Below are 25,319 nucleotides of genomic sequence, written 5' to 3'. Positions count from 1 at the left end.
CTACCTCCGGAGCCACAGCTGCTAACTGCTAACATGGTATAACATGTCTTGGCTAAAAATAGACAAAAAAGCAAAAGTGCAAGCCTTAATATGTTTGCACAGACAAATCCCCCCCTTCTCGTCACAAACAAAAGTCTTCATGTTGCGGAAAAGGATTAGAAGCATTTCTCTCAGTATTCTTCTCAACGCCCTGGAAACTGATAATCACCGACTCGTTTTCAGGCTCCTCACTGAAAGCCTGCTGCTAATTGAATTTGAGGAGTGGCCACAAGTATAGTGGGCTTCCATACAGCTGGAGCTGAGGGCAATCAGCTGTGACAGACAATGAGAGAGAGACAGGGAGAAGGAGAGGGAGGGAGAAAGAGTGAGAGACAGGTTTTATAATGAAATGTTCCCACGTTGGCATAGTGTTTTTTGCTTCAACACCTTGGAGCATCACTTCAATCACTTTTGCTCAGTTAGTTGAGATGAAGTTAGTCAGGACGTCGTGTCCTGTGACAGGGCAGCATTTGCATGCATGGCACGTCAGATGAAAAAAAAAAGGGGGTGGCAAAACGAAGCACATGCTTGAGACACCTCACTGAAAGACCCTCCCTGTCAATTACCCTTCACAATCACATCGGCCACAACAGACCCCCCCCCCCCCGACAGGTGGCAAGGTAAATGCATTTCGCAAGGGCTTGAAAGGCTTGGCGCTCGATATGTCTTTTTTTTTTTTTTTTAAATGGGCAACCATCCAGAGCTTTGCATGAGAGGAGGTTAAAATACATAGCACTGAGAAAACAGGGGAGCATTTGGCAGAGCTGAAAAGAATCATTTCAGGGGCAGACTTTGGAAGGCAGGTAGCTGGTGCAGTATTGACTTGTGTGACCACAGACACAAACACGAGCAGCAGGTACCAACTCTGTCTATAACTGCTAAATTCCTTTTTTTTATTACATGTTTAATCTGATAATATTTATTCTTTTATATGAAGTTACTGATTGTTTGCATATTTCTTTCCCTTCAATCAAGGGCAGATAAAGGAGTAAACATCTAATTCAATATGAACAACTGTCCGTCTACAGTGACAGTGTGCGTCAGTCATTTCACCACTTTAGACATACTGGATGGATTGCCATGAAATTCTGTACAAATACAATGGCGTGGCAGCTGAGGTGGTGCAGGAGGTCGAGTGGATTGTTAACTAACCAGAAGGTCAGTGGTTCGATCCCCTGGTGGTTTGTCCTTGGTTAAGACACTGACACCCAAATAGCCACTGGTGGCTGTGTATGAATGATGTTGTACAAAAAATGTGTGTAGAAACACTGTATGAATGTGTGTGTGTGTGTGAATGGGTGAACATGACTTGTACTGTAAAATGGTCAAGTGCTATATAAATACAGTCCATTATTTTCATGGTGTCCAGTGGATGAATACAAACTGACCTTGGTGATATACTGACTTTCTATCCAGGACCTTCACCAGGACAAATATGAATTTCAGTTTAATTTCCAAATACAAGACAACGTAATAACATTCCCAGCAGCCTCAGCTGTTCTTTGTGTTCAGTGCTAATTAGCAAATGTCAGCGTGCTAAAGTTAGCATTTAGCTCAAAGCACTGCTGTGCTCAAGTATAGTCTCACAGAGCTGCTAGCATGGCTGTTGACACTTAGTTTTGTACACATCTGTGAAACCACATAGCATTTATGTTATATCCCATATTAGATTCATTTGCAGCGATCAAGAGCATGGAATCATCTTTGACTCATCTCTGTCGTTATATTTCGCAGCCTGCATTCAATATTTTGAAATTCAAAAATCTAGCAGAAGAGTATATAAAATTATTTCTTGATTCAAACAGCTGATGCCTATAAAACATGAAGTCTAATTCTGAATTTGACTCCGTCAGGGCTTTGAGCTTGCTTTATTTTAAAGAGCTGCAACACGTGCACTTGTCATAATAAATGAACATGCTTTCTAGAGCAGTCAGTGGTTAACAGGCCCATAAATCATATGTCACATTGTGCAATCAGTTATTCACTATTTACTTTACTCCTGCATCTAAAACACTAAATTGAAATGTGTGACACCGGCCCCAGTGTTCTGATGTGTCTGACCATCCAGCAATGAGCACAATGTTCATGTAAGTAACTGAGGTGGTTGTAAGTTAAATTCACTGGTAGAAATAAAACATATCCTGTGACTTAGCGTAGTGGATGTAGAAACAGCAGGCCTAAAAGATTACTTTAGTGATTTTTCTGCTAATAACCCCAGTATAAACACAATCCAACAGCCACAGACATACAACTAAATGTAGGAGCACATAATTGTATTAGCAAGGTACACTGAGATACAGAACAGAACATCCTGCCTTTACACATGGACACCAACACACACAACGCAGCCTCAGGATACGCATCACATTTCAGAGGAAAACAAGCAAAAGAAGTAAGGGAGGGTTAGAGGTGGTGGATGAGGGAGAAGTAAAAGAGAAACAAGAATAAAAGTCTGCAGCCACACAGACCTGTGAGGCTGGAACGAATCCGACCATTGCAACATAGCAGAAAACAAAACTGAGAAGGATAAAAGAGGAAAACTATAGTATCTTTAGATCCGTAGCAGGAAAGACAAATATCCATCAGGTATCAGTCTATATTGTACTTTGAGCTCGTGATACAAGATTCAGTAAGGGTGGATACCTCGATTCACACCTCTAGCCTTCTCAATTCTAACAGACGTCAATTCTGCTGCATTTTAATCAGGGACTTGAGCTGCATCAAATCAATCACTCCTACTTTTTCCTTCAACTGACAACAATGCAGTGTAATCCCACATGATGCAGAGTAGCAGAAAGTGAAAGAAAAGTTTGAGCTTAACCCAAATATCATTTAAAAAATGTGCCCGACCATGGGCTGGCTGACGGCTCCTTATGGGTCCCGACTGACTCCTGACTGACGCAGCTAATGAGTGTCATATTATATTGAAAAAAAAAGAGAAGCAAAAGTTCTAAATTCTTTGTATTTTCCAGAATTGTGCAGCGATTTCCAGGAAATTAATAAAGCATGCATGATGTCATGTACTGTGATAGTAGATTTTATCTGTATTACTAACTTTTGTTAGTGATAATCTCAAAGTTTGGCTGAAGCTGACAGACATTAACTCATTTGTTTTAAATGTACTGTTTCACATCATCAAACAAAGTCTTGGAAAAGGGGACATTTTGTTAATTTACTCATTAGGATTCGCCATCTGCAAACGATCAATATCTCCACAGGATTTAATTTGTCGACTGTCAAATTTTCGAGCAGAAGCAAACAGCAGAGTGACAGGCAGCAGGCGGACACAGAGACGTACAGAGAAACTTTGATGAGAGGGGTGGAAAGGGACTGATGGTTCTTTTTGTGACCGCTTTTCTGTTGCTTTTTCCATAGCAGCACTGGAGAGGGGAGTAGGGGTCAGAGAGCTGAGTGAGAGGTAGCAGCACAGAGCACATCATCGCCATATGTCTCTTTACTCTGGAGGGCAGACTGAGGCTGAGGGGAGGGTGAGGAAAGACAAACTGATACAGAGTAACAGCTGGGAGGTCAAAGTTGAGATTCACATTCTCCTTTTCTGCATGTGTGTGTGTGATAGTGCATATCCGTCATAATAAATTATTTCCATATGAAAGAGTTCGACCGCAGGTCGGTGTCCTATAGAAACCATCTTTAGGACAAAGGTCACTGTAAATGTTACTGAAGGTTTTTCCTTCACTTTTATTCTTTTTGATTTCAATACAGGGAGTAAGAAGAGGATAAACCTATTATACACAAATGTGTTTTTTATTCTGCGTATGAATAAGAAAAAATAAGTGTTGTGCTGTGATGTTGGGTTCCACCCACCACTTGTCAGTGTAGGTAAGGAGAAGTAATTAATCCACAATTCATGGCAGAGCCCGATATGTTAAAATTAAGTTACAAAGCTGTTCCAGTCTTTGAATTGTTATTTCAAGTTAGCAGACTTTGCTGGATTCCTGCCAAATGTCTATTGTAGCTTTTCTTGGTTTCTTGGTTCAAGGAGAAAAAAAGAAGACGATACAAACCCACAGACCATAGATAAATCCTCTGGAACACACGGTCAGGAAGTGAAATCCTTGACCCATGTCTTTCTGTCCATTAATAGAACTGTGCTGTATTTTGACTGAAACTGTCAATAACACATACAGACACTAAAATTCAACTCAGTAGAGCACATACAGCCACCAAGGACCAACAGTCTCCTTAAATTCAATAAAGCTGCACCAAATCTCACACACTCATAGATATCAGACCTATAAACATGCCTGATGGGTTTTTTTTCATCAAGATCCATGAGTTATTCTCTGGGAAATTGTTGAAAAGAAATGTTGAAAAACGCCCTCTTGCATTATGTTAAAGAAGCTGAAAAACTATTCCTGGCTCGGCCCCTAATCCCTGATCCATACCACGTCCTTGCACCAGGTTTCATGATTATAAGTCCAGTATTTTTTGCGTTGTCTTGCTAACAAACCAACAGAGAAACGGCCAGAGGTGAAAACATAAAATTCCATGGCACAGATTATAAAAACATTTCTGGGTACTAGCAATGTGTTAAATCAAGTGTGTGTGTGTGTGTGTGTGTGTCCAAGGCCTATGGTTTCCACCTGTTATTAACGTGATCTTCATCTGGATAATGACACATGACTCTAACTACTACAGGCCTCTGCAGTTAAATATCTGATATTAACTGAAGTTAATTTAATATCCAGATACATGCTGCATGTTTACGCTGCATGTAATTGAGTTGTAGTGGTAATTATTTGCTCAATGCTTTGTTTTACATACTGTGATAATTGGTAGTTTTTTCTGCTCTTGGCTGGATCCTTAATGTACATTATAAAAGTACTTAATGCTCTGTTGTTTTGTATTTTCTATGGAAAAGAAAGTATTTCAGTTTAGTTTGACCCAGATTCTCACATTCTTAAATATTTCAAGCACCTATGATCGGCTATAGTCATCGGAATGTTCTAATTCTTGAACCTTAAAACTTAAAACCTTAAGTGCTGCACTGGAAATGACTTTGGATGACAGAAAATTAAAAACAATGGGACTGTTAATGTTGCATGGAATATTTCCTCATATCAACTCCATGAATAAATCCCTTGAAAACCCCATGGTAATCACTCTTACTAATTTAATGAATAATTAATCTTGATTTAATGAACAGATTTAGGATATTGACATGAGAAAAATAATTTGATTTTGGATTTAAACATATATTTCAGGTCATTATTTCTACTAAACAAAATGATGCAAGCGCAAATCCCAAATTTCATACATGCTGCAAGTGTAGTAACAACGATACATAGCCATAAATCAGTCACGCACCAACCACCTGCAGTGTTTGCACGACATGCACTCATGATCTCTTGTCATTATGCAAACACCTAACAAGTCTTAATTGATAGTGTAGGTCAACTCAATGCTAATCTTGACCTTAAAAAAGACAAGGTTACGAACAGACCTAAATCTAAATTACCCTGGACAAATTACTTCCTTAACTGCTCTCATAAATCCAAGACAAAGAGACAGGGACGTCACATTCAGGTGATCTTTTAGTCATACTCTCGTCACCCATTGTAATTAGTAGCAGTAACAATGAGTGCCACATTTCTCACGACTCCCCAAATCAATATCCACTCATCTGCATTGATTATTGTTTCCACAAGCCATTGGCTCCAAAAAAAAAGTACTTGTTAACAGTGAGTTATGAAAGACAATGGATGGACACATGAAAACTTCAAAGATACTGTTACACCCACCAACGTAATAACAGCCCACAAACCAAATACAAATCTGCAGCTTTTAATGTAACCCTCCCCCCAGACATCGTCGACATGCATGTCCGACCTCGACACCACAGTCAGCAGCCTTGTATGTGAGAGGCCCTGCGTGGTTGTCTGGGAGACAGAGCAGAGCATCGATCTTGGAGGAGCAGTCATCATAAAAGAAAAAAAAAGCTGGTCTTTTGATAAGGATTTTAATCATACTATGACATGGCTTTGCTAATGACTATAATCAAAACCGCATCAATTGGAAGAGTCCAATGAGTCTGCAACGATGACAAGATGCATAGGGAATGCAACATCTTTCGTGTAATTGGTTGCGTTTTAAGTGAGTGCTGAAGTGGTCGTCTTTATTGCACTAACAAATACACACTATTTACTGTATCAAGTATTTTATGGCCTTGTTAACGTGGTAGGTGGGCCAAGTACAAACCCACTTAATTATGGAGCGGGTCCAGATTAACAGGTGGATCCAGGATTTTTTTATTTTTTTATTTTCTTCATGGTGAGACAGGTCATTGGGTCGTTAGCCGTTGCGGAGGTACAGCATGTGCTCCCTGTGTGACCTTCTTGTTTTGCTTCCTTCATTCAGCCTATGTTGTTTTGCTCTGATCAATCAGAAACAGTTGTAAGTGAAGTACCCATCCCCTTAATGCCATCGACATGCCAGGAGAAGTTCACTGAAGAACTTGAGTAGTTGCAACAATCAACAATCTTGATCCTGCATAAAATACCTTGATTTGTCGACCGTTTCTCCAAGTGATAAATGTCGAAAATGTGTGTAACATCAAAGCTGTACAAAAATACCAAAAACAAATCAGATGTAGGCAGCTATTCTGAGGTGTGGAACCAGGCTACGGTGGTGTAACAGCTACAAGTGTGATAGCTCCCCGCAGCCAACAGTTGTATACAGTATATGTGAGCTTTAATCACTCACTATGGCACTAAAATCCCAACAAGAACCACAATTTCTGTCTCAACCTTACAGAGCCAAAGAGGAAACTAACAGAGCCCAAACCAAATCCGACCCAAGCCCAATGTTTTCCCTGATTACAGGCACATGGAACATGACCGAAACCAGAATATCATTCTAAATTTTTGTCCGCACCCTGCACGCTTCGTTATTCACACTGACAGGTATTTTGGAATGAGTTGCGTCATACACTAAAACCACCAGTGGGCAGATATTTGCATCCTTCTTCATTAGAGTTACAGATTACCTTACTTTTTCAAGAACTTAATATACAGAGTCAACAGAACTTAATTAGAGGACAAAATGTGGTCCCTTCTATTAATTAGATAATGCTCAGTCAATTATTTGTTTTTCAAGTGGTGCAGGGAAAAAGTTCTTTAAGACACAGCTGGAGAAGTAACTCACTCCCATGTGACTGAATTAGCATTTTAATGAGTATAATGTTATGATAAAACTCTAAGGTAATTTCAAACGTAATACATTTGACTGACTGTGACTCATTGCTAAAGGCAAAATACATAATATGTACATTATATTTTAGATATTGTTTCAGTTTTGTTTACATAGTTAATAGAACATTTCCAACTGCATTTAGAGACGCTCAAGTGAGACATGAGATTCACCATAATATAGGCCATTAGAGGAATTGGTACCACTACTAAACATTATTCAATATGGGAAAATGTAATTCGAAAGACAAAAAGTGTTACAAACAAACTTCACTGTTGAACTGGGATCTTGCACAAATGAGTTACATTTTATTTCCTTATTTTCTTCCTTGTGTTTCACAATAGAAACACTTGAAGTCTTGATGAAGCAGTAATGAAAAGCTGAGGTCCCTCACATACCCACACAAACACCACGTCTGCTCGCTCACCAACCAGACAACAAATTATTATACATGTTCAACCAAATATGACAAATGCCCAAAGTTATTATCACTCAAATGGTCAAAATCAATTTGTCTAACAACCCAGGTAATAAAATCCCTCACAGGTCCAATTGCCTAAATGTCTGTGATTTAGCTAAAGCCTCATCAATGTGTGCCTGCCTGCCCTTCATCTGCAGGATTTCAGCTAAGCTTTTTAGCCCTGCTATGGAGTGAGCACCCGGCTCTGAGGATGACAGTACTGGGTGGTGGCTTGGTAACTCACTTGGGTGATTAAACCTGTTTTTTAACCTCCTGTCTTTTTGTTCATTTGTCAAAAGGATTACGCAAAAAGGTACTGAACCGATTTGCACCAAACTTTGTGAAAGGTCCGGGACACGGGGCCAGAGAGGAACTCAAAGAATGTTGTAGAGATCCAGGTACAGGTGCAGATCCATCACTTTCATTTAGATTGTGAGACAGGGTATTCTACTACATTTTTGTCAAATTCCTCTGGAGACAGTGACTACGTTTAGACGGACACCAATATTCCAACATTATTTTGATTATTGCATCTACGTGAGTGGCTAATAGAATATTTCATTCATATTCCTGTTCATGTTACAGAGCAAAGTTCAACGTTATTCTATGAGTTTTAAAACCACAACCTGTAATAGGTTGAGGATTGTACTCTCCTATCTTGTTGTACAAAAGCCACTTTGTACTAATACATTACATATAATTATATTATTTCTGTTATTTACCTGATTCATGTGCACTTGTTTCATTCCAGCTCAGCGTGAGTCTCTACTGTATTATGATGTCATATACGGTCATTTCTCTCCTCTCCTTCCCATGTGTGTAATAACCTCTCCACACACACACACACACACACACACAGGTTGACAACTCGTTACGTTAAGTGCAACAAAAGCTTTCATACAAGTGTCAGAAGTCCCTCTAAAACCATAGACGAACAGATGTGGACTCCTAACATCTGAGACTACCTTTTTTGAAATGCAAACAAAGCAGTCAACTGAGGACAAACACGGCAGGTGCAATAAATAGATGCCCTATTGTCTGTTTTTTCTATCCATAATTTTCTTCCCCTCCTCTCAGCCAGGTCTCCATTTCCCTTCTCTACCAACATACTGTTATCACTAAAGCAACTTCGATTTATGAGAAGACAGAAGAGCACTGCGCTTCAAAATACATTCACCTGGTATTTCATTGCCCATTGTTGAAGGGGGATTAGGGATTCTTACTGAGGCCGGATTACGTAGATAAACAAAACAATCAAAAAACCACAGCGGACAGGGCAGCATGTACGTGGCAAAGGTAGGCCAAACCACCAATGAACACAAATGATCTGACACACACAGCCACACAAAAAGACACACAATCAAATCATAGCATTAGAACAACACTGGGGCTAAAGCTCAGAAGTAAGCAGTAAATTAAACATGAGAGTGCAGATGATATGAGATTCTCTCCGAGCAGAACAAAGCCGAACACATTGTCAACAGCACAAAAACAAAGCTCCGAGGCACCTAGACAGCTGGACAAGAAGTCAAGGAAAACATCTTCTGTGGCAACTGGCTCTTATCTCATTTAGTCACATGAGTATAAATTGTTGCACATGCAGCATTGATTCCAATGCAAGTTGTGGAGGGGACAGTGTAAGAAGATTTGTGAATCTGAAATCACGGTCTGTGTATGAACTGGATGACCCTCAAAAAATACATCCAAGGTCATATAAAAAGCATGCATATGAAAATACACAATATTCATCTCTTTCTGTTCACACATGCCCAAATGCATGAAGAGAATCATTGTGTGTTTATGGTTAGTCTGCTTGTATGTGATTTGGTGCTTGTTTTTGATGTAAAACTGAAAGCAAAGACCAGAATGTCAGGTAGGTTTACATTAGTCAGCAGATGTAGTGGGCCACATCATTAGTCACTCTGACACCCACTTCTAGTCCCTGCTTTATTGATGAGGGCAAGCTCAACAACTACCCCCCCTCCTTTAACACACAAACAGACATATGCACACAAACCCTCCTCTTCCGCAATCCTACTGTAAAAGCAACAGGAGACTGGTTTAGCATCTCAGGTATCACTCCAGTGGGGAGATACAGTGTAGAGAGTATATGGGCTGTCATGGAGAGCAGGGCAAGACTGCGCGTTCACAAAATTTAACACACAGCAGAGCAGAGAATGCCACATTATTGTCCACAAGGCCGCAGCTATACAACGATCCATGGACCAAACAATCAATTCAGAACCAAACAACTGCTCAACACCAGATCTTCTGGGTTGGTTGTAAATGGCAGGGCAAGATGACATTGTGCCAAGTGTGTCACAGCAATGTGCTCAGAGCCATTTGTGGCCTCCATGACTCTGACATTTAGCAGGATGCTGCAATTTGTCAGCCTCTCAGTCTGAGTCACACATCCACAACAGGGGACTATCGTAAAACACATTACCATTAGGCCTAATAGTGCTGCATCACAGAAAGGTGGTTTCCCTCACTGCCATAAAATGACTGTCGGAACTATACAATGATGTAGGAATGAGGGAAAATAAGTCGGGATACATAAGAAATCAATGCATCCCAAATGCTTGACATGTTCCCATGGCAGGGGACTCCACAACTTGTTTGCCTTTAGAAACTAAGAGCATTTCAATATTCTGCATCAGAGCCTTTGTACAAATAAGCACAATATTTTCAAGGCCAGCAACTGGTGTATCTCACGCAAAGAGAGTGAAGGAGGAGGAAAAGGCAAAATCCCTGTTTCAGTTCTTTCTGAACAGAAAAAGCATCCCTGCTAACCCCAGGGCGAGAAAGAGATGAAAGTAATTCTATAATCTATGTTTGTGTGTTTTCTATCCATTTCTGTATTTCTACTTTCTCTCATGTGTCTTTCTCTCTTCATTCTTCTTACAGGTGATGTATAAAGGTCAGGCAATGGTGCAGACTTAACTTAAATAGAACATCTTAATGGCTCGTCTTGCCCCAGAAAAATACTCAGTAGTGAAAACACAGAAGACACAGTCACACTGAAATCTGCTGTTTCTCTGTAGCCTCTTCTCTTATGTGCAAAGTTTGTAAAGTATGTCTTGGAAAGGCTGTTGCAGACTTCTGAAGGAGTTGTAGGTTTTTGAGCCACAGCGTCAGACACACATTTCTAGTCGAATCATAATCAAACATTTACTCACCCATAACAGACGTGACTACAAATACACATCCGCACACACACACACACACAGGCACAGCACTCGCAAGCAGATAAAAGAGGTGTGTGCTCTGCTCTTACCCGAGCGTTGTCATAGTAACAATGGTGTACCAGAAGGAGGCTGGGATGCTGGTGAATTTGCTGGAGCTTGAACCCTTCTCTGCGTAGAACATAACTGTAGCAAAGATAATTATGGCCATAGTGAGGGAGAAGAGCAGGAAGCCCAGCTCGGAGGCACAGCTCTTCAGCGTGTAGCCTAGGATGCGCAGGCCCTGCGAGTGACGGGAGAACTTAAAGATACGGAACACGCGGAAAACTCGCAGGGTCACAAAAGCGCCACTCACATCCTCGTTGTCAGTCATCACCAGGCCAATGTAATAGGGCAGGATTGCCACTACATCAATGATGCTCATGACCGACCTCATGAATCGGTAGCGGCTGGGAGCGGCAAACAAGCGCATCAGGTACTCCACGGTGAAGATCATGACACAGGCTGTGTCCATGCAGAAAAAGGCTACAGTGTAGCGTTCACCACATGGAACTTCCTTCTGGTTGGGTGCTGAGCCGCAGGGGACTGTCTCCACAACATTGGTGATGACAGAAACAGCAATGAAGAAGCCAGTGACATAGTAGAAGACTAGGGCCATGGTGGAAGTGTGGGGGTTTTCAAAGGCCCGCCACATGGTCTCCCTGAAGGTCATGTTGGGCAGCTTGGCGTCCTTGTTGTCCTCCTGGTCATCCATCAGACGTTCTGCGTTCTCCCTCTTCCTGTCCTTGTACTCTTCATAGCAGCAGTCACCAATGATCTCTGGGAGGATGCCAAAGAAAGCCAGCTCCTCGTCGTAAGAGGAGATGCACTCGTAGCGTGGGTAGTGGAGCTTTCCGGTGCGGTAGAAGTTGAGCACACTGCGAAACAAGTCAGGGTCCCGGTCAAAGAAGTATTCTTTGGTCTCCTCGTTGTAGAAGAACTCCTTCTCTGAGCTGCCCAGCAGGGTGTCTGGATAGCGGTCCAACGTGTTCCTCCAGGTCTGGAAGCGTCGTCCACTAACATTAAGAATGATAAGCTCATCCTGCCGCTTGCTCTTCTCAGCTGGTGCCACTGGCATGGGCAAATTGGCCACAGGCATCCAGCCGATAGCTGCCGCCCGGGCAAAGGGAAGCCATGCCGCTACTCCCGCCGCCATGCTGTGTCCGGCTTGGGGCGTAGGGGGGAACAAATCCAGCACCTTCACTACCAGCTTGACTTCAGCTCATTCACCATCTAGGTGGATAGAGAGGGAGGGACTTTGTGAGGACATAGCAGGGGAAGAGAGTAAGAGCAGTGGATCAGAAAAGAGAAAAAAATGGATGTTTGAGATTTTTTAATGTGTGAGATGTGAAAGAGAGACAGAAAGAAACAGAATGACATAGTGAAAAAAAAAAGGAATTGGCGAGAAGTCAAAAATGAACAACACGACCCCGATAAGGCTGAGACAGCAAAAAAGTATCTTTCCTGGAAATGAAATTTAACATCACATTTAGCTATAAACCTTTACATTGCACAATATTAAATGTATTTCTACTGGATACAGTGAGTTTTAATGTAATATACTGCTTTTTCCAATAAGCATCATCGCCCCTATAATTATTTTAACGCCATATTTCTCCTGTATTCTATTGAAGTAGAGTGAAAAATCCATTTACAGTAAAAACTGTCAAGAAAAAAACTGCAAAACAGTCTGTATACTAGGAGATTTTTGTCAAGCTCTTTTATAAACAGGCAAATTTACAAGGGTTTAATCTTCTTAAGAGAGAGAGAGAGAGAGATTCAACGAGAGATTCCAAACCTGTTGAGTTCAAACTAGACAAGTGCGGATGCAGCTGTTTTACGCAGGATTACAGAAAGTACTTTCTGATTATTCGGGTCAAAGTGACGATTATAAACGAGGTTACACGAAACCTCATCCTCAAGCAGCTTTATTTACCACACTGGAAGGCAAATCGACAACTTGAGCCTCAAGATGGATCAATCCGAAGCGACGCAAACATCATTTGCTTTTCTCGCTTCACTGTGTCAACTCACCGATTCCAAATTCTCCATCCAAACAAACAGAAAAACCCCACGAGCTCTTCTTCTTCTTCTTCTTTTTCCGGAGCAGTTTAGTTCTCAGGTCGGAGGTTGGGTTCTTTCTGACAGCGTGTCTGGAATTATAAAGGAATTAAAAAAAAACACCAGGAGAGAAGTTATGTGACGAGGAGCAGAAGCACATCAGAGGACAGAGGCTGCTGCTGCTGCTGCTGCTGCTGAGGAGGGGACGGCGGAAAAGTACCGGAGTACGTACCACAGCCGCTTTAATTCAGCTCCCATGATGCGAGGGGGGGCAGTGATGAGAGGACTCCGCCGCGGAGAGACCGTCTTACCCCGGCGTGTTTGGGATGAGTGGTGGGAAGAGACGGAGGAAGAGGAGGAGGAGGAGGAGCTCTCTCTCTCTTTCTCCCTCTCTCTCTCTTTTATTCTCTCTCTCTCTCTCTCTCTCTCTCTCTGCGCGCATTTATGGGAAAACCTCAATGAGGACGCACGACGTTTTGCGCACGATGTCAGTCACTGAAGGATAAAAATTTAAAAAAGCCCCCCCACCCCTCCACTTCCTCTCCTCATTGAGCAACAATGAATAAATTACACTAAATCATCCATTTGGTTTTTTGGTTCTAGCTCTAAGTCAAATTGACAACATTGCCTTTCCCCTGCAGAGGCGTAGACGATAAATCCAGGAGCCCCTCAAACCTCAAACATGGGCCCCTGAAATAACTTTCTTTTTGGCCACTTGGAGGCAGTGACAACAAGTCACACCTGCTCCAAAATTGAAAGAGCATATTGTCTTTTATTCTCACACAACTGCAGGTATGAAACAACAATATATAGAGTGTTATTCTGCCCATAGGTTCTAATATTTACTCTAGCTTTTATTTGAAGTCACTTGATGTGAATGTCAGGTACTTTGGCTGATAGAGGCTCATCAAACAGTAAGAGAACATTGGCATCATTTAACCAGCAGCCACGTTGATAATAGCAGATTAACAATATGCCAGGATGAGAAGTTTAAAAAAATAAGTCTAAAAAATAACGTGTTGCTGTTGCCTTAATTCATGAGTTCTATATTCTCTTCCGGTTCCAACAATACAACTTTCCTTTCCCAGCTTGGGGATACAGTTTAGACAAAAGATAGGGCAAACAATTTTCTGCCCAATTACATATCCGTGAAAACAAATTCCAAAATGTACTTTTATTTAATCATGTAAATCTTTAAATGGTCATGATAAACTGATGATGTAGAAACATGTTCTCCCATGGTTTGAGAGCTCACACTGAAAATGTTCAGATTAATTTGGATCCACAGGTAATCAATATATTGACAAGCAGAACCAAGACTTGTGGCAGAAACCCAATGTCCTGTCTGACCTTATTGGACTGAGTATATTTGGGTATAGGTCGGGTCTTGGTTCCTCTAGAGAGACACACTGGATGCCAGACACAATACTGTATTCAGTATAATGCATATATATATATATATATATATATATATAAGTAGAGACAATGAGCTCCAGCTGACCTGGCAATATTTATCCACCCACACAGAAATCAAGAATAAAGAAAGGTCTAATATAATATTTTTGCTGTATCTCTTCAGTGGGCAGAGATTGAGCTTGACATTTTTTGTTTGCATTCTTCTCGGGGGTCTGGGAAGTCTGGTAATCATCTCTACGTGTAAGTTTACTCAGGAAAGCAAAGTAAAACAGAAGAGCTTCAGTGGAAAAGCTCTCAGAGCAATAGCTGTCTGCTCTGACAAGAAGCAGGTGCAGTATGTACAATAAGTACAAATCCATGAAGGCTCACTGAGCATATACAGTCCTATACCACAAAATACTGTAAAGTTACTGTATATTCTCCAGCAGGCGAGAGATGTAGTCTGTTATTCTATGGTTAGTTCTTTTTATACTGATTGATAAACAGGAGTCAATCCAGTTTGACTTTTTCAGTATAACTGAAACATGTCACTCAAGCCTGCAGTATAGTGAAACTGCCAATGATGCTTAAGTTCATACTCTCAGGAGAATAATATATTGTCATTTGTATTCACACTCAGCCGGTGTCCCCACATTAGTCAATGCTTTGAAGAACAATATAAGGCTCTAATTAAGTCAACAGGGATCCTTTCCCTCTGATACATATATTCCACCGGACTATATAAATGGGGTCACACATAGAGTGTAACATATATGCTTATTTCATAACAGTTAAAGACAAAAACACCTTGTGCCATTCAGCTGTTTATGACACAGATGAGAAAAAGAGAACTTACTCACAACATTTCTCCTGACAGTAGTGCAAATATCTGTTAAATTAATGGTCCTGTCATTTTGAGTTGAACGTCCCTCTCCTACATCTCTTCCACTCTGCATGATAATCCTCACCTTCCTGTTCTTCTTCCTGGCTGAGATATGTTAGAATTATTCCTTAGAACTCATAGTAAACATATCAAGAGGCTGTATACAGGGAAATATCTAATTATCACGTATCTTTCAAAGTTTTACTATTAACTTCCACAATGCAGAATCTTCTGTTCATCCTATTTCCCTCAATACAATTATTAATTTTAGAATTCTTAGACCTACTTGAATGTCCTGATAACACCTTAAAGGTTCACTGTATAGGATTTTGTGACATCTAGTGGTGATGTTGCATGTTGCAGCTGAATCACCTAAATCTTACAAACCTAACCTTAAATCAAAAGAAAGGTGAAGACATAGGATACAAAAAGTAGATCAGAATAAAAAGACGTAGTTATTATGCTCCATGATTTACAGTAAATATGTAAAATTAATGAAGCTTTCTTTGTAAAACATGTCACACATGTTGACCAAGGTGATTAGTAACACAAGATACTTATTAGAGATGATAAATCACAGTGCTGCTTGTTCACTTGCTACGGCTAAAGACCGTGGAGTCATTCTCTAATGCACCATCTGCACAGGTGTATACCAGTTTGTTCAGTAGGGTATTAATGCCAATCTCAGATCCATCGGGGGTCGGTCAAAGGCAGCTTGATGAGCACACTTGTCTGTAGCCAGTCAATCATCAAATATCTCAGGATTATCCACATTGTGTGATCGAACGTCCAAGTGCTGCCCCTTGTTTTGAAGGAACAGAGAATCCATCCATCCATCCATCCATCCATCCATCCATTATCTTTACCACTTATTCTTTGAGGGTGGCAGGGGGCTGAAATTACTCCAAGTTGACATTGGGTGAGAGGTGGGGTTCAGCCTGGACAGATCGCCAGTATATAGCAGGGCTGACATTCAGACAAATAATCATCCTCACATTCACACCGATGGACAGTTTGTGACTGTTAAATCCAGAAACACGGCCCCTTGATAAAATACGGAATGGCTCAAATTGACCTCCATAAAAAAAATTGACCACCATAAAAAAAACCTCCCACCCCTTAAACTGGAACTAGCTGTCAAGAGAAAAGAACACACAAGGTCACATACAGACATGATCGCTCAAACACATAAACACAGAGACACATTCTGCACACAGACACTATTTCATTTTCAACCTTGAGAGCGATTTCCAATAATGCAAATGTCAGTAATGAATAATGTCACAAGGTGGGTTGAATTTCATGGTCAGTAGCCCTCTGTAATTATCTGGAGACACGACACTGAAGAAAAAAAATCCTCAATCCTCTCTGTCCGACGGTGCTTGAAGTTACAGCAGTCAGTTAGCTTAGCATACACTTTGTAGCTTGTGTGTTGGGGGCCTATCTGTTAGAAACCCACACAATAACACTGATTAAACATGTTTGGGAGCAAGTGCTTGTAAGGAGATGTTTTTAGCCTTTGCACAAAGCCTGGCCAAGTGATTAACTTTGTTTTCAGTCTTTAGGCCTAGCTAAGCTAACTGTATGCTGGCTCTCGCTGAATATTCCCTGTAAAAATATAAGAGTGGTGTCCATCATCTCGTTTAACTGTCGGTGAAAAAGATAATTAAGTGTTTCTGTAATTTTGGTCCAAACGATGATTGAATTCCACTGAAAAAACGGATTAGAGTTCATTTTTACCAATGCAAACTAGGCTTTGTACACAAATAATACTTTCACTTCATTCCACATTCAGTGTGGATGCCTGACTAGATCTTGTTGGGGCCCTTTGGGACCCAGTGGCCGCACTCTCGTGCACTCACAGCATAAATATACATGCAGTACTCAACATGCAGATTAATCATTAAGTGGGGAAGTTCTTTGCTCTTGCATTATTAGAGTATTGAATTATCTGCTATTTATTCTTATGAACAGGACCTTAAACCCAAATGACAGGTTGTTTATGATTATGTCTAATTTATCAGACCTTCATCATGGTGGTTACAGCTATAAACACGTGGTCAAGCTTATGGCACAGTCATGGTTTGTAAAGGTTTAGGCACAAATGCAACTGGGTTGGGTTTTGGGAAAGATCATGGTTTGCGTAAAAAACAGTTGTCTCCTGTGTGAAAGTCCCATCCATCCACCCCAACCACCTCCTGACATGGGTATTGTCGCTATATATACTTCATCACCTGACTTTCATTTCTAAAGTGGCTAGAGGTCGGCCAAAATCCTTAATAAGCTGCCGGCACAGACCACTTTTTGTTTTTTTTACAGGACAGTCTCATGAGTGCCTGTGGCATCTAAACAGATAATGCTGTTCCTGACCTGCTGTACTTTGTATGCCCTGGTGTCTTAGAGAAACTTCTAACCTCCACTGTGAAAGAAGAGACTTAAAGTGTCCTCGTGGCCCCAAACAGCTAGTTTACTGAGGATAATGCTGGGGTAAAGGTAGCAATTAATTTCCCTCCTCTATTGCTGCTGTTGCCTTGATATTGCTGCTGACTCCTGACTGCTGATGGCCACCTCGAACCTGGCACGCACACACACATACACACACACATAAACAACGTATTCAAATTCGCAATCCCTGTTTCCCTCGTATGCACTTTTGGCACATGAGTAAACTCAGAAGCTTTTGTTGTGACATTTCCTTCGTCGTGCATTTGTTTGTTAACTTGAATCCACAAACCTGCATCCCTATATTGTCTAATCCCCATTAGGTATCTGAAATCTTCCATCAGGGGATTTAGTCTGTGGCTGTGGTGGAGTTTATCCTTGGTGTGCCAAGCTCTGACTTGGCAGCCCCTTTGTCTACTGTTCAGGGAGGCAGTCAGGCCGTGGAAGGAGGGCGGTGGAGGGGGGTGCGGTCATTTGGCCCTTTTCCAGTGCACGGATGGACTAAGACAGCAGATCCTGCGACCAGTCCAACCCTATGAGTTTTCACGCTTTGTCGACTGATGCCCAAACTGTGTTGGCTCTCACCAAGGGAGCAGGGGAGCAGTGTTTCCAGAGCAGGATCTGTATATACTCTTGTAACTTAAATCAACTTTTTATTTGAGTGTATATCATACTCATTTTAGGATAGGCATTGCTGAATTTCCCCTTGTCATTCAAGCATTGTGGCTCAGAGCTGAAAATGTGTTGCAGCTCAAACGTAAATTTAATGACTGTGCCAATAAAAGGAATGTGTGATACTGCCGATATAGATTTAATTCCGCTGTGCTCATGTCTGCATTATGTAAGAGCTAACGCTGAGTTTGCATTGAGCAAACAGGCTGGAAGATAAATTTCAGCCGCAGATGGGGACGCTGGGAGAAAAGCCCTGAAACTCACCTCTGACTGTCTATTCCCAATTTTCTCTTTCATCACTCTGCTCCTAGGGCTGCAGCAGTCACAACTGTAGGTTGTTGATATTCTAGACATATACTGACTCTCACTTAAAATCTAGCACTCGACCTCTGTGTACACACACAGCAGGCCATACAGGAGCACGAAAACCAAAATTCATCAACAATGTCGAACAGCTGTGTTTCTTTGATGATACATATTAAAAAACATGTTTCACACCTGTACCATGTTTTCATCATCGCACATTTTTGCTTGTGCTTTTTAATCTTTTTCCTGCCAGTTCTGTTGATGAAGTGGTCTGTTGTGAAGGCCACTCATTTGAAACCAGCCAGTTTAATAACCTACAAAAAGGACAGGTTTGTGTATCCTTTGTGCCCGAAAATTAATTATAACAAAATGTCCTGTTGATAAACAGAGCATAACACTGTGTGGTAGCTTCATTTTTCTTACTCTGTCAGTGCCTCAGGAGAGTAATGTGGTTTTATTAAATTTACACTATGTCTTAAACTCCCAGAGACCATAAATGCTGACATGGTGAAAGAGAGCATCTTTAATTGATTTTGAAGTGTTGCTCACACACCATTATGGCCCATCTTATTAAGAGTTTGATGAATGTATTATACTGCAACCAGAACATGATTTAAAATACATTATGGATATGAACAGGAGCTCATCTCTGCACTGGTTACACATTTTTTCTGGCTGTTTTTTTTTTTCTCAAGCAAGATATAAGATTAAGAATTATTCATTAATTCACATACTAGTATCTAAATGAGAAACGGGAAATGGGTTAATTCATCATGTGTCCAATCACTTATGCAGATCTGGTCTGCAGTGATAACAGGCCATGCACACATGCTAAGATCTGCTTGTCCACCAGTGTCTCCTCAGTTAACTGCAGCTACACACGAGTTGTAGTCCTTCTGTGCCCTGAGTCTCCTGCCCCATGGGTGGTGATTGATGGAAGCTCAGAGGGGTGTTCTATTCAGGTATGAACACTCTGTCAAGAACGTGGGTTTAAAACCACTACAAAATCACTGCAGCTGTTGCACATGTTCACTAAAAGATTCTAGAAGCAGTCTCCCTCCGCTACTTTACTGTTCAGCCCTCAGCTGAACGGGACAATCCACCTTTATCTAAAAGAAATATGGCGATGATCTCCAGCCCGAATGCATTAAACCCACCTGCACATAACTCTACGTAGTGTACCTAATAAAATCCATGAATGTGGGAACCCTAATGCTACTGAAGCACATCCCCCAAGGAGGAAAAAGGTGCACAAGGCATTTCTCTGATAAGCAACTTTATGTTGTTGAACTTCTTATGAACCGTAACTCTGCATTGCCATGGGGTGACACAAATCCACTGCTGAACAGCCAAAGAAGAGACTTCTAACATTACAAATCAGCTTGTCACAAATATCTATAGGTTTATGTTCAGTAAACATGCAAAGAATGTGACTGACGCATTTGAGCTTTTAGAGTAAAATAAATGGAATGTTTCACAAAGCATTTTAAATATTTACCTGTGCACATTATCGTGCTCTGACAGTGGAGGTTGTTCAGGACTGTGTCTTCCACAGTTAAATGGGACCGAGCAGCCATCTACCTGTCACAGCCCTACCACCACATTTACATTGAACAGACACACTTTTCCTTTAATCACTCACAGTCAGTGTTGAACACAGAGCCAGAGGGACACACACAGTCAGTTAGCCTTTTCAGAGCAACACACACACACACACACACACACACACACACACACACACACATACACACACACACACACACACACACACACACACACACGCACACGCACACACACACTCACATCCATACGACAGGCAGCATACTTTACTTTACAAGGTCAGGAATCATGGGATTTTTTTCTTTCAATCTTAACACCTCTTTCACCAATCATTCAAATTCTTTCACTAATAATTAATCACTCTTGTCTCTGTGTGCCAGTGCACCCTGATGAATTGATAATAATGAGATTATGTCTGGGATATGGAAACAGAGTTACTTGGTGGTGACGAGTGAGCCATTGGAACAGATGCTTGTTTATTCAAGGCTTTACGGTACATATTCCTGGAGCGGCCAATAAGAAAGAGCAAACCAGTACCGTAACACGTGAAATAGACAAGCATCTTATTTTAAGTAGCCTCTGACTTGAGGGTTTTACAAACAACAACAAAGGCCGTCACACTTCACCCACACACCCAGTGACCAGCGTGAGTAACTCTGCTTGTTTCATTGTCAACATCCGCTGTTTCTCACTCTTTGGTTGTGTTTCCATTTTGTGCCTTTTGCTTTTGAGTTGTGAAATCTGTGGCATTTGTGTGGTAGCTTTTCCATTTGTGTTGTGGCTTTTGCCTTCAAGTTGTGGCTTTTACGGTTGTGCTGTGGCTTTTGCTTTGTTGGCTTTAACTTTCCTGTTGTTGCTTTTATGGTTGTGTCATGGCTTTTGCTTATGTGGCTTTTGTTTTTATGTTGTAGCTTTTGTGTCTCATCCACATAGAAACATACGAGATCTAACTGATGAATGTGGTGATTGGCAAATGTACATGTACAAGCAGTTTAGAGTGGCCACAAATAAGTCTCTTAGAGTTTTACTGCTGAAAAATAAACAGGTCAATAAAGGCTAATATCTGATGGACAAAGTGTGTTACAGCTCTAAAACATGTTTGGCATTTCCGTGATCCACAAACAAGTCAACACTCAGGGATTAAATCCTTTTTTGAGAGACAAAACTTCCACAAGGTGAAAAGAGCATTATGTTTCTTCACTCCCTTTCTTTTCTCTGTGACTCATCTCTTCTAAGTGAGATTAATAGAGCATTCAATTCTCATTCCGGTGTTTCATGTGCATCCAATTACCCAACATACGCAATCAAACACGGTACATATCCAGGACCACACAAATCACTTTGCAGATGTTTGGCCAGGGAAATCTGTCACACGGAGGAAGGAAAGCAGGATGTAACTCTCTGCTTCTGTCTTGAGCATCACAAAATAACAACTCACAGTTTTTGTCTAATTAAACCAATCTCTTTTCAAGGGTGCTGGTTTGTATTTATTTGTTTGTGGGGTTTGGAATCTTCTCGGATGATTATGTAGTACCTGGAACTCCGCTGCATTCTAATGTTAGTGATGAGAAGTAATCACTGAAGGTTAATACAGGTGAACATCATTAATCAGGGCCGGTCCGTTTGCTGCCTCCTGGCCTTTTATTAACACAGTCATCACGGAAAGGAGAATAAAAATCAAAACCACCAGGCAAATTACAGAGCAGAATCAAGAGAATGCTTGCAATCTACATATATTTTCATGACTCCTTTTTTCATATTTTTCATACCTATATTATTCAATATTTCAGACATCTTCCAGCTGTCTTTTAAACACCATGTTCCTTATCGCTTCAAAACAGGTAAGGGCAAGTTGAGTTCTGACAAGTGGAGGATGACAGACAGATAAAGAAAGTTATTTTCACTATGTATGCTTCACTTGGGTGTTTTACAGTATATTTTATACCGTTTCCAATCACTGCTTGCAAAGATCTGAGGTCTGTCATATGGTGTTATCAAGTTAGGAGCTTCTTCTTTCCATCTGTGTGTGTGGGGGTAGGGGTGGGGGTGGCTCTTAGCAGTCAAGACACAGCAAGAAAATGGAAGAGACAAAAACAGTGATGCTGTCATACGTGTTAGTGCAAGAATACATTTAAGATGATGCACCGGGACAAAGATATACAGCCATGTAACACACGTTCAAATAGGCTTCTGCCACTTGGGATGCAGCCGCTCACAAAGTATGGGAATGTGAGGAGTGACTTTGACAAGATCGAATGTAACTCAGGGAGAGCTGGCTGTCCTTCTGCAGTAGAGGACAGATACTGATGACTGTTAAGGATTGCAGCAGACAGAGTAATGGTCTGAGGTGATGGTGAGATGCTCGGTGATAATCACACCATCACTTCTAGGAGGGGAGATGCTTATGCAGTATCCACGGCAACACCAGCCCACAGTACACCTCTTTTTTGTAGTGTGCAGTGTATAATGTCGGCATCCATATATTTGTGTTTACAAGTGTGGTTACTTCTATACTTGTAAGTTTGTGTGCATGTGCTATATAGATAATTAATTAATTATTCAAATGGGTGTGTGTGTGTTTCTGTGTGTTGTGTTTTTTGTGCACGCAATAGTGTTTAATTTAAATGCTCAAATTGTGCTTTAAGATTTTCCCGCTCCCAATGCATATGCATTACTCATTATTTTCTATACATAGGTAATATGGTGGAACATAACCCTGCCATGAGTGATCTGTGGACTAATGAATACATTACAGCTGAATTCAAGTGGGAATACTGGCCAGGGAATATTATTCTATTTTAGAATAAGTTTTCGGAGTAATTTTTACACTTTAATGGAGAGGACAATGTCAATGTCAGAATCCATCAATCACACTCCAGTTTGTCCTCTCTGAAAATGTCAACTCACTGTACCTCACTGTTGTCTCAACATTTTCCTGCTTTTCCCCGTCACTGTCTTACTTTCAGTATGTATAGAATAAAAAGGGAAATAGAGATGAAACAGAGCCTGTTGCCTTACAGTGTTGCATGTGACCCATTTTTCCTTGTGTCTGGCCCTCTGTGTGGCCTGTCTGCTGATTGGCGGAGGGCTTCCTCGGGTGTGTCCAGGTCAGTGTGGTTCAGCGGGGAACACTTCTATTTGCAGCCCCGCCTTGGAGGCGTGATAGTTAGGTTCAAGCCTGAGGAATAAGGGATATTGGTTCCATTTTAACATGGCTGACTGCCCTGCACATAGTGTATAGCATATGTAGAAAGTCACGTATTGCTCCACTTGTAGAAGGTTGCAGTGACCTCATTTGTGGTGTTAAAGAATTTAAACCCTCAGACCCGAGAATGTGATTGACCAGAGGTTGGATCCATCGCTCAAGAGCACGAGGGATATTAGAGGACAAGCTACAGTATATTTTAAATTGGTTTCTACTAATCTGTTATTCAGGGGTTCTGTTTGTGAATTCAGCGGTCAAGGCAGTAGAAACACTTCAGCAATCTCATCAAACACCTGGTTCAATATCCTATTGATGCTGCATTACTTAACTTACCATGTACACTTCATTCTCTGTAGTAACTTCCTCATACAAGTAAACATTTCCTGTCATTCCCGCTGCATATCCCCAAAGTTCAAGATCCACACATGGAGCACATCCTAATCCCCTTATCCTACAGCAAATATACTTTATCACATCTGTGCATGATAGCTATTAGAGCAGGTTGTACCAAACTTTGCCGACAGGAGCATCAGGGATTTGGAGGGGACTAATTAAGAGAACAGAGTAAACTGCCCCTGGCCCAACCATTACACAGTCTCAGCCCTGCCGCCCTCATCTGGTTAATTTTCATTATCTGCATTAAGGAGGTGCTGGATGAACAAAGTGCGTCAATCTTGGTTTAGATAGCTGCTAGAAAACTTCCAAAGTAGCTGCAGAGGACACACAAGACTCACGATATGTCAGTTATGGGGAAGGGAGAGTAAACATTATGGCAATTTTCATATAATGAACTAAAAAATAGAGAATGTTTTATTAAATGTAAGAATTTCCCAAAAAACCACATGACTGTCATGGAAAGGTGTTTTCACTTCCTCATGATCTGTTTACTGCTTATATACTGTATTAGTTTACTGGCCCTTTACTTTTACTGTTTAAAGTGTAGGTCCATGTCTCTAAACTAATACTCATTTGCCCTTATGAACATTGAAATATATTTTGGTTTGCTTTAATTGATTCTGCTCTTGGCCACAAAGAGATTCCATTATAAAGTAATTTCAACTAGAACGGCACCCAGTAGAGCCCATACCTCTGCCAAGGACCAATAGTCTCCTTAAATTCAGTCAAGCTGCACCAAATTTCACACAATCACAGATATCAGTCTCCTAAACATGACAGATTTTTTTTCATCAAGATCAATAAATCATTCCCTGGGAAATCAGTGAAATTTACAAAAACACCCTTACTTGTAATATTAAAGACAGTCAAAATCCACACCCTGATCCAGAATAAAATGTCATGGGTTCTTCCCTGACCCATACAGCATCATTCCACCAGGTTCTTTGGTAATCTGGGAAGTATTTTTGTGTAATATTTCTTACAAAGAAACCAACAAATAAACAGTAAGGGGATAAAACCAAACCTCCTTGGCAGTATTAATGAAAGCATTGTTATGTGCAAAAATACATAAAGGTAATATGTGACTTTAGAAATTTGTGTTTCCTTTATGTGATTGTCTTTTTTAGTATATTTCCTCTTTCTGTAAGTGTTTGTGATTCAACAAGAAAACACTGAAAACCTCCATACATATACAAATAAAGTTATTATTATACCCTGACATCACTTAAATAGGGGGTCTCTTTGAGGCCAGTGCAATTATTCCTGCAACCTATAACTCTTTGAATGTAAACGGACACAAATTTGAACTTGTCCTTAGAGGGGTCATCTTCCTCCCCTCTTTGCAAACTTCCCTTTTTCCATTTTTGCTTCCTTGTCCTCATCACTGTCTTTCCTCTTATCAGCAATGGTGCTGAATCCATCCTCTTTTTGATGTGTCACTCCTTCAATTTTGAGCAGTGATTTCCT

General features: G+C 40.9%; 1 protein-coding gene across 2 annotated transcripts in view; it reads right to left on the bottom strand.

The window, feature by feature from the left end:
- The window catches only part of kcnd3 (potassium voltage-gated channel, Shal-related subfamily, member 3), a 95,848-nt gene extending 82,504 nt beyond the window's left edge, over positions 1-13,344 (bottom strand). Inside the window, exons 1-3 of one of the 2 annotated variants that reach the window (XM_020096449.2) lie at positions 13,226-13,344; positions 12,967-13,085; positions 10,986-12,165 (exon numbers count right to left, since the gene is read on the bottom strand). In XM_020096449.2, the coding sequence (XP_019952008.1) occupies positions 10,986-12,088 (1,103 nt within the window). In that variant the 5' untranslated portion in view covers positions 12,089-12,165; positions 12,967-13,085; positions 13,226-13,344. Of the gene's footprint in view, positions 1-10,985; positions 12,189-12,966; positions 13,086-13,225 lie in introns of both variants that reach the window. The other variant, XM_069526886.1, reaches the window with a different exon arrangement.
- Between the last annotated feature and the right edge of the window lie 11,975 nt (positions 13,345-25,319).

The sequence above is a fragment of the Paralichthys olivaceus genome, chromosome 6 (assembly GCF_024713975.1).
Source record: "Paralichthys olivaceus isolate ysfri-2021 chromosome 6, ASM2471397v2, whole genome shotgun sequence".
Lineage (NCBI taxonomy): Eukaryota > Metazoa > Chordata > Actinopteri > Pleuronectiformes > Paralichthyidae > Paralichthys > Paralichthys olivaceus.
The sequence above is the reverse complement of the archived record's forward strand: the minus strand, read 5'-3'. Positions and strand labels throughout refer to the sequence as shown.